This window comes from Amblyraja radiata, chromosome 3 (assembly GCF_010909765.2).
Source record: "Amblyraja radiata isolate CabotCenter1 chromosome 3, sAmbRad1.1.pri, whole genome shotgun sequence".
Classification (NCBI taxonomy): Eukaryota; Metazoa; Chordata; class Chondrichthyes; order Rajiformes; family Rajidae; genus Amblyraja; species Amblyraja radiata.
In genome coordinates, this window is record NC_045958.1 from 126,451,030 (window position 1) to 126,464,409 (window position 13,380).

Consider the following 13,380-nt stretch of genomic DNA (forward strand, 5'->3'; position numbering starts at 1 on the left):
CAGACTCGGGAATAGCTTCTTTCCCTCTGCTATCAGGCTGGGCTACTGTCCATTTCACCTCTACCCCATTGCGGTCATTGGTCTTTGTCTCTGGAACTGATGCACTACAATGCTGAGAACTATATTCTGCACTCTGTATCTTCCCCCTTTGCTCTACTGTTGTATTTAAGTTTGACTTGATTGTATTTATGTCTAGTATTATCTAATCTGATTGGATAACATGCAGAGCTGAGCTTTTCACTGCACCTTGCTACACGTGACAATAATAAGCCTAAACAAATTTTGTTTCTGAACAGTAATTTCCCTCAAGGGAATAGCCTGGTCACTTGGGCACAGAACTCTCCAGGTCAGTCTACTGATACCATTGCCAAACAAGAAGAGGAAGAATGGACGTGTCAGCTTTGTACGCTAATCAATGCACCAGCAGCCAAGTCATGTGATGCCTGTTTAACACAGAGGCCTGCCAGTAAGTGCGTTTATAATGGGCCCTATTTTAGTCATACCTATTTATTATTGATTTAACTTGTATATAGTTGTCTAAAACTGGTCTATAACTGTTTTTGTCTATAACTGGAGGGCACCGGGGAGATGGCCAGCCCCACCGGCAGTCTGTTCATTTTTCTGTTATTTTTAGCGCCTGTTAAAATTTGTTTTTATGTTCTTCGGTTTGTTTTTAGGTGGGGGGGGGGATCGGGGAAACTTTTTTTCAAGTTCTTACCTTCCCGGAGATGTGATCAATTCTCGGATCACATTCTCCGGGCTCTGCGGCCGACCATCGCTAGAACTGGGAGCCGCCTCGGACTGTCGTGAGCCCCACCGCGTTGAGCGGACTTAACATTGGAGCGGATCCCTTGCCTGGGATCACTCCCACTGTGACCACCGTGGACTACCATCAAGGGCTCGCAGTCTTGGGAGAGACTAGTTGGGAGCCGCAGAAGGTTCGACCAGTGCAGGAGAGCTGACAACCCTCCGATGCGGGAGCGTATCGCCTCAACACGGAGGGCCCGAACGCCGCCGGATACGGGAGTCAAGACCATCCCGTCAATAGAGGGCTCGAGGCCCACGACCGAGGAAGAACACAAGGGAAGGACTTGAAATTTATTTTGCCTTCCATCACAGTGAGGAATGTGTAGGAGTCACTGTGATGGATGTTCATGTTAAAGTGTGTTTTTGAGTCTGTTGCTTTTAATTGTATGACTGACCTGGCCAGTGAAATGCCTCGTATGTTGCAAAATTCTGATTCTGACATTTCATTTAATGTCTTCACGTCCCATGTCTTTTTCAAGAGGTGTATTACTGTTACAAATGCAATGTTCAACATTGTGAGAAATTTCATGCAAACTTTACTTTCAATTATAGCTTTCATATGGGCTTTTATGTTGCACTATTTATATAGGGAGTGAATTGTAAGTGACAATTTCATTCTTGCACGCATTACATGGTTGTTTATAGATATGACAGTTTTTAACTTTTGTCTCTGCAAATTGTTCAGAAAATAAATATTTTTTCACTTGCAAATGATTTCTACCATAAATGTTTTATTGTACAGCTTGGGCCTCACAGTGTCACTGCCTCACAGCACCAGAGATCCGGGCTCAATCCTGACCTCGGGTGCTGTCTATGAGCATGGTCTCCCTGTGACCGCATGGGTTTTCTCCGGGCTCTGTGGTTTCCTGCGACAACCCAAAGATGTGCAGGTCTGCAGGTTAATCTGCCCTCTTTAAATTGACCCTAGTGTGTAGGGAGTGGATGAGAAAGTGGGATAACAGAACTAGTGTGAACGGGTGATCGATGGTCGGCTTGAGGCTGAAGGGCCTGTTTCCATGCTGTATCACTAAGCTGAGCAAAGCAGAAAGTTTAGTGAGCTTAGGTATACAATGAATTTCGGTCGATGGCTTAGTAGGTAAATCAGTTAAAACCATTTCACTTCCACAAGTTCTACTTCCACTTCCATAAGAAAATTTAAGTTTCAGATCAAGTAGGAATCTTTTAATATTCCTACGATGTTAAACTTGAATATCTCATCTAACAACAATATCTCTCTTTTTAGTGATTCTGCAAATGATTTATGATGAGTCATATTAACTGTTTTTATTTTTAGAGACAGCATCACCTCAGAAGTTTGGTTTTGATACGAATCTCATAAAGTACCAATGTAACAACTTTGGTAAACCCCTCGTGGAATTGAAGCTCAATCGCAGAGCAGCGTTTGGTGTGACGACACTGGTCCTGACATCACTAAGGAGCTCCCAGAAGAGTCCTGCGTCCTGTTCCTCTGCAGGAAATGAAGTGAAAGGGAACACGTTATCACCAGATGGGAATCCTACATTTCTAGCCGTGGTTGAGAATTGCTCTGCAAATACGTTGAATTCAAACCATCAGATAAAAAGTAGTTGTAATAAATTTGCCAATCAGGCGACTGGCAATTCAACGTCATCTAGTTATACCGACCGTTCATTTTGTCAGCCTCCCAAAAGAATGAAGAAGGACCATCATTTCAGCACAAATTCTGCAGTTTCTGACTTCAGGCATGCCGATAAATCTAAATGTTTAAAGTTAAACCTCAGGTACGTGAAAACCTCTTGGCAGTATCTGTATTTAAGTTAACTGCTTCGAACACATGTAACAACACTGAATATATTATGAATTTTCTATAGGGAAATTCTGCCCATCCTTTCATAACTGCTCCTTGCTCGTTCCAGGTAATATTGTGCCTGGTGCATCATTGCATTCTCCATTTATAACCATATAACCATATAACAATTACAGCACGGAAACAGGCCATCTCGGCCCTACAAGTCCGTGCCGAACAACTTTTTTCCCTTAGTCCCACCTGCCTGCACTCATACCATAACCCTCCATTCCCTTCTCATCCATATGCCATCCCATTCTCATCCATATTTCACACTGGTAGTTTTGTGGAATTTTAATTAATTGTCTATGCTTAATCAGCAAACTGCTTAGTTGATCTTTGTGTACCTCTCCATAACTTAAATCAATAGCAAGCAAATTTTTTTTCTATAATGATAAAATTTGCACAATTTAGAAGAGTGAGGGGGGACCGCGTTGAAATTGACCGAATAGTGACAGGCTTGGATAGAGTGGATGGGGAGAGGATGTTTCCATTAGTGGGAGAGTCTAGGACTAGAGGTCATAGAGTGATACAAAGTGGAGTCCAGAACCAGGAGTCACAGTGTAAGAATATGGGGTAAGCCATCTAGGACTGAGATGATGAAAAACATTTTCACCCAGAGAGTTGTGAATCTGTGGAATTCTCTGCCACAGAAGGCAGTGGAGGCCAATTCACTGGATGTTTTCAAGAGAGATTTAGACTTATCTCTTAGGGCTAACAGAATCAAGGGATATGGGGAGAAAGCAAGAACGGGGTACTGATTGTGCATGAACTGGTCCACTGCAATGCAGAGAACTATATTCTGAACTCTTTCTCCTTTGCTCTACCTATTATACATGAAACAGGCTAGATTGTATATATGTACAGTGTTAGCTGATCAGATGGATTTTCAGAAGCTTTTCAGTACCTCAGTACATGTGCTGATAATAATCCTAAACTCGAGGTTGCCCACGATAGATTGGAGAACTTTACTAAATGGATAACATTGGATAATATTTAAAGAATGTAAATGTGAATTATAACAATGAAACATTCCTGCCCGGCACAAAAATAAGTTGCAAGAAAGGACTCAACCATGGCGTGAAATGGAAATTAGATCTACTAATAGATGCATTGAGGAGACGTAGAATTGACAGAAAGAAAGCAGGTCCGTGGATTGGGAACTGTTTATAATTAGGCCACAGGTTGGTGATATTTCTTACCTTCAGTTCTGAAGTCAGCGGGCATTGTGAATGTACAAGGGCAGAGATTCTTAATTCTGTGGTTTTGATTAACAAGTGAATTGATGTACAAAATATGATTGTGTTTCCAGGGGCTCTGATAATGTGAATGAGGGTAAAGGCCCAGCTGCAAGCCCTGAAACTCCACACTGCAAAAAACACAGTCGTCCCTGTGAACTGAGAGTAGTCAGAAAAGAGGGTGACAATAAAGGGAGGCAATTCTACACTTGCTCCCTGCCACGGGATCATCAGTGCGACTATTTTCAGGTGAGTGTATTAGTCTACTCAAGGAATCCAAATGACCTGACACCATGGAAGTGATGCAGCAGTTCAGTAACTTGAGTGCCGTAAAAATACTGCTTATGCAACAGTTGGTGTTAAATGTGCTGTCACTATTCACATCAGCATCCTTGTGCTTTTGTAATGTGTGCCGAGTCAAAACTCCTCGCATATCTTGTTGTTTCCAACTGCTAGTCTTGCCTTTGTCTAGAACACAAAGTGCTGTAGTTACTCAGCGGTCCAGGCAGCATCTATGAAGGACATGGATAGGTGACGTTCTGGCTAAGGTTCTTTTCAAAATGTCACCTATCCATGTCCTCCAGAGATACTGCCTTGTGTTCTATGCAGGATTCTGGCATCTGCAGTTCCTGAGTGTACATTTTATTTCACAGTGATTAATTAGATGGAGGACAAAATGCTTTCCACAGTGACAATCAGAAAAATGGATATGTTCTTTGCATAGCAGAATCTTGTTTATTTTTAAACATATTCATTTTCAGGATCTGTATGTTGGCTATAAACCCATGATTTAGTGCCTGTACCTGAAATTCCTTGACAAGGTGCTGATGCATCATCATCTTGCAATGTTGCAGTTGTTATGGTGAAAGTACTCCCGTAGTGTTGGGAATGAAGTTCCAGGATGTAGACTCAACAACAATATATTTGGCCCAGCAATATATTTCCAACTTCAGGATGGTTCATAAGTGATAAGAGCAGAATTAGGCCATTCGGCCCATCAATGAGGGGGGGACCTCGTTGAAATTTACCTGATACTGAAAGGTTTGAATAGAGTGGATGTGGAGATGATGTTTCCATTAGTGGGAGAGTCTAGGACCAGAGGTCATAGAGTGATACAGTGTGAAGTCCAGAACCAGGGGTCACAGTTTAGGAATAAGGGGTAGGCCATTTAGGACTGAGATGAGGAAAAACCTTTTCACCCAGAGTTGTGAATCTCTGCCACAGAAGGCATTGAAGGCCAATTCATTGGATGTTTTCAAGAGTGAGATATAGCTCTTTGGGCTAACTGAATCAAGGAATATGGGGAGAAAGCAAGAACGGGGTACTGATTTTGGATGATCAGCCATGATCATATTGAATGGCGGTGCTGGCTTGAAGGGCCGAATGGACGACACCTGCACCTATTTTCTATGTTTCTAATTGTATGTGACTTGGAGATAATCTGCTGGTGGTGTTCCTATTAAATCTTTTCCCCTTCACCTTGAACCTAAGTCCTCTCGTCCTCGATTCCCCTACTCTGGGCAATAGGCAACTGCAGCGTCATCGGCAAACAACATGTCTCTGATGAGAGCTTCACGTACTTTTGGCTTTATCTGTGGCGGGTGAGGTTGAAGAGCCTGCCATCTGATCTAGTACGCAGGTAGATCCCCTCTGTTGCAGTGCCGAAGGCATGTTTCAGCAGCAGAGCAAAGAAAATCCCAAAGAGAGTGGGAGCGAGGACGCAGCCTTGTTTGACACCACTGCGGATGTCGAAGGGCTCGGAGAAGCTGCCACTGAGCTGCACTGTCCACTTTGTGTTGATGTGTGTAAATAAGCAGACTGTACAATTTGGAGTTCAAGATCATCTTTAATCATAGTATAGCGGTACAGCAGGTTGTTAGTTCATCTTTACCGCTTCCAAGACTGACCAGTATAGGAAATGGGTATTAGTATGAATCATGCAGTAAGGTGGGGTTAGTGATGCTATTTCTACTATGATTGGTTCACATGCAATAACCAATCTACAATGTGGAAGGATTCTATCACTCTCTGCAGTTTTGGTGGGCAGCCGATCTTTGGCAGAGCCTTAAGTAGGCCATCTCTGCTGACGAGGTCGAACGCCTTGGTGAGGTCAATGAAAGCACCATACAGGGGCATCCGCTGTTCTCTGCACTTCTCCTGGAGCTGGCGAAGGGAGAAGACCATGTCTACTGTTGACCTTCCAGCTCGGAAACCACACTGTGACTCTGGGTAGACTCGTTCTGCCAGCTTCTGCAGGCGGATCAAGATGACCCGAGCAAAGACCGTGCCGACGATGTTGAGGAGGGAGATGCCTCTGTAGTTGTAGTCGCTTCTCTCGCCCGTGTTACATAGAAAATAGGTGCAGGAGGAGGCCATTCGGCCCTTCGAGCCAGCACCGCCATTCATTGTGATCATGGCTGATCGTCCCCGATCAATAACCCGTGCCTGCCTTCTCCCCATATCCCTTGACTCCACAAGCCCCTAGAGTATCTAACTCTCTCTTAAATCCATCCAGTGATTTGGCCTCCACTGCCCTCTGTGGCAGGGAATTCCATAAATTCACAACTCTCTGGGTGAAAACTTTTTTTCTCACCTCGGTCTCCCCTTTATTCTAAGACTGTGGCCCCTGGTTCTGGACTCGCCCAACATTGGGAACATTTTTCCTGCATCTAGCTTGTCCAGTCCTTTTATAATTTTATATGTTTCTATAAGTATCCCCTCATCCTTCTAAACTCCAGTGAATACAAGCCTAGTTTTTTCAATCTTTCCTCATATGACAGTCCCGCCATGCCAGGGATCAATCTCGTGAACCTACGCTGCACTACCTCAATCACAAGGATGTCCTTCCTCAAATTAGGAGACCAAAACTGTACACAATACTCCAGATGTGGTCTCACCGGAGCCCTATACAACTGCAGAAGAACCTCTTTACTCCTATACTGAAATCCTCTTGTTATGAAGGCCAACATTCCATTAGCTTTCTTCACTGCCTGCTGTACCTGCATGCCAACTTTCAGTGACCGGTGTACAAGGACACCCAGGTCTCCCTGTACCTCCCCCTTACCTAACCTAACCCCATTGAGATAATAATCTGCCTCCTTGTTTTTGCCGCCAAAGTGGATAACCTCACATTTATCTATATTATACTGCATCTGCCACGCATCTGCCCACTCACTCAACCTGTCCAGGTCACCCTGCAACCTCCTAACATCCTCTTCACAGTTCACACTGCCACCGAGCTTTGTGTCATCCGCAAACTTGCTAGTGTTGCTCCTAATTCCCTTCTTGTAAAGGGTAATGATTGTGGCACAGCTCCTTCTTGCCAGCATAGGACTTCATACAAAGGAAGCAGTAAGGTAGTCTTGCAATGCTTGATCAGGTCAGGTGGAATCCCGTCGCTGCCTGGGGCCCTGCCTGAGACCAGGCTGTCAATGACCTTGCTGAGCTCTTCTACCGTCGGCTCTGTGTCTAACTCATCCATGGTAGGCAAGCATTCAATGGCATCAAGGGCTGAGGGGGACACAGTGTTCTCTCTCGAGTAGGGGTCAGAGTAGTGTTCCACCCATCTCTCCATCTGCTGGCATTCGTCTGTGATTACTTCCCTAGTGGAGGATTTGAGGGTGGCTGTCTTGCTCTGGACTGGTCCTAATGCCTTCTTAATGCCATCATACATTCCCCTGATGTACCCTGTTATGGCGGCCGTGTGGATGTCCTCACTAAGCTGTGTCCAGTAGTCATTGGCACAACGCCTGGCAGTCTGCTGACCCTTGCTCCTGGCAGCCCTGAGAATCTGCAGGTTCTCCCCGTTAGCTGACCGCTTGTACTCGGCTAGATCGGCGCGCTTGGCTTCGATGATAGGAGTCATCTCGGTCGACTTGTCCTCAAACTGGACGTGCGTCTTCGAGGTCTTCTTGACAAAGCTAGCCACGGCATGGTGTCCCGCAGAATTTCCCACTTCTCTGGTGCAGTCTCCAGGACACGAGGTGCCAAGTTCTCTCTCAAAAGCCTCTGCAGACTGTTACACGAGATCTGGACGGGGCATCTTGCTGACATCGATGCAAGGGTTCCCCTGCTTCTTGGTACGGTAAAACCTATTTGGCTGCAGCCTGATCTTGTAACACACCAAGGAGTGGCATGTGTCGCAGTCCGCACTGTGGTAGGAACGTGTGTGGAGAACATTCTGGTGCAGGCTCGAAGGGCCGAATGGCCTACTCCTGCACCTATTTTCTATGTTTTATTCTTGATGGCAGCATGTCTGACTAGGATCAGATCCAGTTGATGTCAATGCTTTGAGCGTGGGTGTCTCCAGGAAACCTTGTCCTGGGGCTTTGTCTGGAAGTACGAGTTGGCGATGCAAGGGTAATGATAAGTGCACAGCTCAAGCAGTCGCTGTCCGTTATCATTCATTTTGCCCACACCAAATTGCCCAGGGCAGGAAGACCATGATCCGTGGTCTGCGCCCACTCTGGCATTAAAGTCGTCCAGGAGAACAAGTTCCTCCTTGCTGGGGATGCTGCTGATGATGGATGCGAGGTTCTCGTAGAACTCGTCCTTTGTGTCTGATGTGGAGGACAGTGTCGGGGCATACACACTGACAAGAGTGACTGGTCGAGATGTGATGGTATTTCAGTCTCAGTCTCAGAGGCCGACATCAGGAAATCCTTCAGAGGGGTGAACCATCAAAAAGCACCTGGACCTGATGGTATACCTGGTCGTGTTCTAAAAACCTGTGCCGACCAACTGGCTGGAGTTTTTAACGGACATTTTCAACCTCTCACTTCTGAGGTCCGAGGTTCCTACCTGCTTCAAAAGGGCATCAATTATACCAGTACCCAATATGAGTAAGGTGACGTGCCTCAATGACTATCAACCAGTGGCAATAACGCCTGTGGTGATGAAGTGCTTTGAGAGGTTGATCATGGCGCAAATTAACTCCTACCTCAACAAAACCCTGGACCCATTGCAGTTCGCTTACCGCCACAACAAATCAACGGTGGATGCGATCTCGCTGGCCCTCCACTTCGCTCTGGACCAGTTGGACAACAAAAACTTATATGTCAGGCTGCTATTCATTAATTACAGCTCGGCATTTAACACAATCATCCCCGCCAAGCTGGTTACCAAACTCGCAGAACTGGGTCTCTGCGCATCCCTCGACAATTGGATCCTCGACTTCCTCATTCACAGACCACAGTCTGTTCGTATTGGTTGAAATGTGTCAGACTCGATAACAATCAGCACTGGAGCATCTCAAGGCTGCGTGCTCAGCCCCCTGCTGTTCTCACTCTATACTCATGACTGCGTAGCCGGTCATAGAGCGAACCCCATCATCAAGTTCGCTCACGACACCACTGTTGTGGGAAGTATCACTGATGGGGATGAGTCAGAGAATAGAAGAGAGATCGAGCGACTGTCCATATGGAGCCAGCGCAATAACCTGGCCCTCTACACCAGCAAAACCAAGGAACTGATTGTGGACTTTGGAAGGAGTAGGGTGGGGACCCACAGTCCCATTTATATCAACGGGTCGATGGTTGAAAGGGTCAAGAGCTTCAAATTCCTGGTCGTGCACATCTCTGAAGATCTTTCCTGGTCCGAGAACACTGATGCAATCATTAAGAAAGCACATCAGCGCCTCTACTTCCTTCCTGAGAAGATTACGGAGAGTTGGTTTGTCAAGGAGGACTCTCTTTAACTTCTACAGGTGCACAGTAGAGAGCATGCTGACCGGTTGCATCGTGGCTTGGTTCGGCTACTTGAGCACCCTGGAGAGGAAAAGACTACAAAAAGTAGTAAACACTGCACAGTCCATCATCGGCTCTGACCTCCCTACCATCGAGGGGATCTATCACAATCGCTGCCTCAAAAAGGCTGCCGGTATCATCAAGGACCCACACCATCCTGGCCACACACTCATCTCCCTGCTACCTTCAGGTAGAAGGTACAGGAGCCTGAAGACTGCAATGACCAGGTTCAGGAATAGCTGCTTCCCCACAGCCATCAGGCTATTAAACTTGGCTCGGACAAAACTCTGAACATTAATAGCCCATTATCTGTTATTTGCACTTCATCAGTTTATTTATTCATGTGTGTATTTACGTATATAATGGTATATGAACACACTGATCTGATTTGTAGTCAATGCCTACTATGTCCTGTTGTGCTGAAGCAAAGCAAGAATTTCATTGTCCGATCAGGGACAAATGACAATAAACTCTCTTGACTTGACTCTTGACTCTTGAGGGAGCACCTCCTGCAGATCCCTTCAATGCTGGGGAAGTCAGTACCCGTGGCTGTGTCCACCACTTCCTTCTGGTTTGATTGGATTAGCATACAAAGCAAAGCTTTTTGCTTGGATGTTGTCAGCTCCCATAGCTTTAGCCTTTGCAAGGGAGGGGAATTTGAAGGAAGCTCCCGACTAGGAACGTCATCTCTTTGTTCCCACCACAGATACTGCCTTGTGTTTTGCTCCTGATTTCAGCTTCTGCAGTTCCTTGTGTCTCCATTCTCAGTTTGGGATTAGATTGTGACAGTTAGATGGAGTGGTGGTGGCTTTGAGGTATGCTGGGCATCAATTTTCTCATAATTCTCAAAGAAATCCAAAATATTGTTATGATTTTTTCATTATCAATTTAAGATCTAATCAGGCAAATATTGATGGACAAAACACACGTTAAAAAATAATTTTGTGCAGAACATAAGCTTTTGATAGTAAATAGCGTTATACCAAATGGCCTGAAGAGGGCAATACCGTCCAAAAATCTGAAAGTGTATAACTGCAATATTTCAAACTTCCCGCAGCCCATTTCCCACCAGATTTTATGCACAATTTGCTTAAAACATCAGCTGCGCCTTGACAGATCCAATAGTTTAAAATAGCTTTGAAATTACAGTCATTGCTATTTTTTTGTTTGGTAATGAATTTGATTAAATAATAGATTGCAGTATATTGTTTGGAGAACTATTTTAGCTATTTATAATTGGATTTGTTCAGCTCAGTTACACATGTATATAATAGGTTTGTAAATCAAAAGATTTCTAATAAGATGAGGGGATTAATAATTTTAATTATGCAGGAGAAATAAATATTTTTGTCCACCTTTAGATTGCATGGCCATATCACATATTCATAACTTTTTTCTGAGATCTTAAATTAAAAGTTCAACAAAGAAGGTGACCAATTATTTTTAAAAGGTTTCCCTTTGACCCATTCCCAATAGACTGATGGATAAATAAATAAATAAATGGCTCATAGCCATGTTCGGAGAGCATTCATCATGTACTTTTGTGGATATGATGCTATTAGTGCCTTACATGCATATTTGTTCCCCTAGTGGGCTGATTTACATTTTCCGATCTGCAATCATGGAACGCGATGTATCATGAGGACCGTGCTGAAACTCGGTCCCAATAACGGACGCAACTTTTACGTTTGCTCGCGAGGAATGAACAAACAGTGTGATTTCTTTCTGTGGGCAGAGAATGGACCTGGATTTAAGATCCCTGCCGGCTGCTGAAACAACTGCTGAGGTAAAGAGAATTAAAGAATTGATTCACTGACACGAGCACTGCTGGACCAGTGATACATCAGTGATAGCTTTGGATGTATATATATATATATATATATTAAAACATCTCCTGTATTAAGATTATGTTTTCCCCCAAACCTGCAGATTGAATTACAACATTGGGACTCCTTGCTTGGTAACCACAACTAATCCATACTATTAGACGCAATGTGCTAGAGTAACTCAGCGGGTCAAGCAGCAGCTCTGAAGAACATGGATAGGTGACATTTCGGGGTCTGAAGAAGGGTACCGACCCAAAACGTCACCTGTCCATGTTTTCCGGGAATGCTGCCTGACCCGCTGAGTTACTCCAGCACTTTGTGTCTTCCCTGAGTTACTTCAGCACGTTGTCTTTTTTTTTTTGCATCTGCAATTCCTTTTTTCTTTATCCCACAGCAGACACTGATACAACAATTTAGTTTTAGTTACAGTCTGCCTGATGGTTGGAAGGCAAAATGTGAAACTGAAGTGCGGATGAGTGAAATACCTGATAAAAAGTTTACTTGTCGTTTTTCTGTTAAGTTGCTGAATGCAAGATTCAACCTAAAAGATGGTGATGGTAAATTGAATCAGTAGAAATTGGCATCACAACGCCCGTTGCAAGAGCCTTAAGCTGCATTCAAAGTTGACAGTTGCTATCGGTGACTCTGTTCAAAGCAGTTGGACCATATGTATTTGTGCCAAATGTTTTATTAAATCGCGCTTGTATTGTTTTATGAAAAGTCTTTATTCAATATATTATGAATTCCTCAAAGCTATTATTATAAGCTTTTCTATCACTGTTACATTATGTATTTCGAAATCTATTGTTTATAGTTTTGTCACTTTTTTCTTTGTCTATTGCAAGTAACTATCAATAAATTGGGAAACTATTTGTTTTAATGTCCTACTGCAATGCTTATTAACTTTATGAGAAACATTTTTTTTAAATATCATGAGATGAGCACCTGCATATTTTTATGTAAATTTTCCCTGCACCTATATTATTACCAGTTTTGTCAATCTTGTGAACTCTCGATTGTCCATTTAATATCCCATTTTCAGTTCCATAATTCAGATTAATAATACTTCCAAGTACAGAACTAGTCCCAAAGAATTCTGTTGTCTAAAAAGAGTTTTTATAGACGATATGTGGGGATTTCCGACAAGCGTGGAAAATGGTATGGAGATAATACTACCGCCAGATTTCTCACCAAAATGTACTTGATCCTGACTTGGAAACATTTCACCAGTCACAGTGAGATTTGAGTTACCATACAGCCATACAAATAAAAAGAACACAATACACGATAGAGTTTAACATGAACATCCCCACACAGCAGAATCAACGTTTCCCACTGTGAGGGAAGACAATAAATTTCAGCCATCTTCCTCTTTGTTCACCCGTGGTCGCTGCCTTTGAGCCCTCCGCAGTCGCCACTACGGCAGCCCGATGTTCAGGCCCTCTTGCCGAGATGATCAAAACTCCAATGTCGGAACGGAAGAACACACTCAGCGGCTTGGAGTATCCGAATCGGCCACTTCTTACTGCGGCTTCCGAAGTCCACAGGCCGAGCTGGGCGGAGATTCAACACTGACGGATCATCAGGACGCCACAATGTTAAAGTCAGCACCGCCCGCGGCAAGAAGCTCTGCAAACCACAGCTCCACGATGTTAAAGCAGCAGGCCCGACACTCCGGAGCTTCAACACGGCGATCCCTAGTAAGGCATCGCCCGCTCCGCGATGGTAATTCAGTGCTGCGCCGCTGCAGAAGCTCTGGCCGGTCTCCGCACGAAAGGCCGCGCCAATCCAGATAGTAGGCCGCGGGGGTGGGGTCGAAGATGTGACTCGGAGAAAAGACACATCTCCGACCAGGAAGTGACTGGGAAACGTTTCCTCCTTCCCCCCCCCTCCCCACCTCCGCCACATAAAAAAGACTTCGAAACCTTCATCCCGTTGAA

General features: G+C 44.5%; 1 protein-coding gene across 2 annotated transcripts in view; it reads left to right on the forward strand.

Annotated features, from left to right (window-relative positions):
• neil3 (nei like DNA glycosylase 3) overlaps window positions 1-12,320 on the forward strand; it is a 71,786-nt gene extending 59,466 nt beyond the window's left edge. Inside the window, exons 7-10 of one of the 2 annotated variants that reach the window (XM_033018756.1) lie at window positions 297-466; window positions 2,102-2,567; window positions 3,945-4,119; window positions 11,205-12,320. In XM_033018756.1, coding sequence (XP_032874647.1) covers window positions 297-466; window positions 2,102-2,567; window positions 3,945-4,119; window positions 11,205-11,387 — 994 coding nt within the window. In that variant the 3' untranslated portion in view covers window positions 11,388-12,320. The remainder of the gene's footprint in view (window positions 1-296; window positions 467-2,101; window positions 2,568-3,944; window positions 4,120-11,204) is intronic. The other variant, XM_033018757.1, reaches the window with a different exon arrangement.
• Window positions 12,321-13,380: the final 1,060 nt, after the last annotated feature.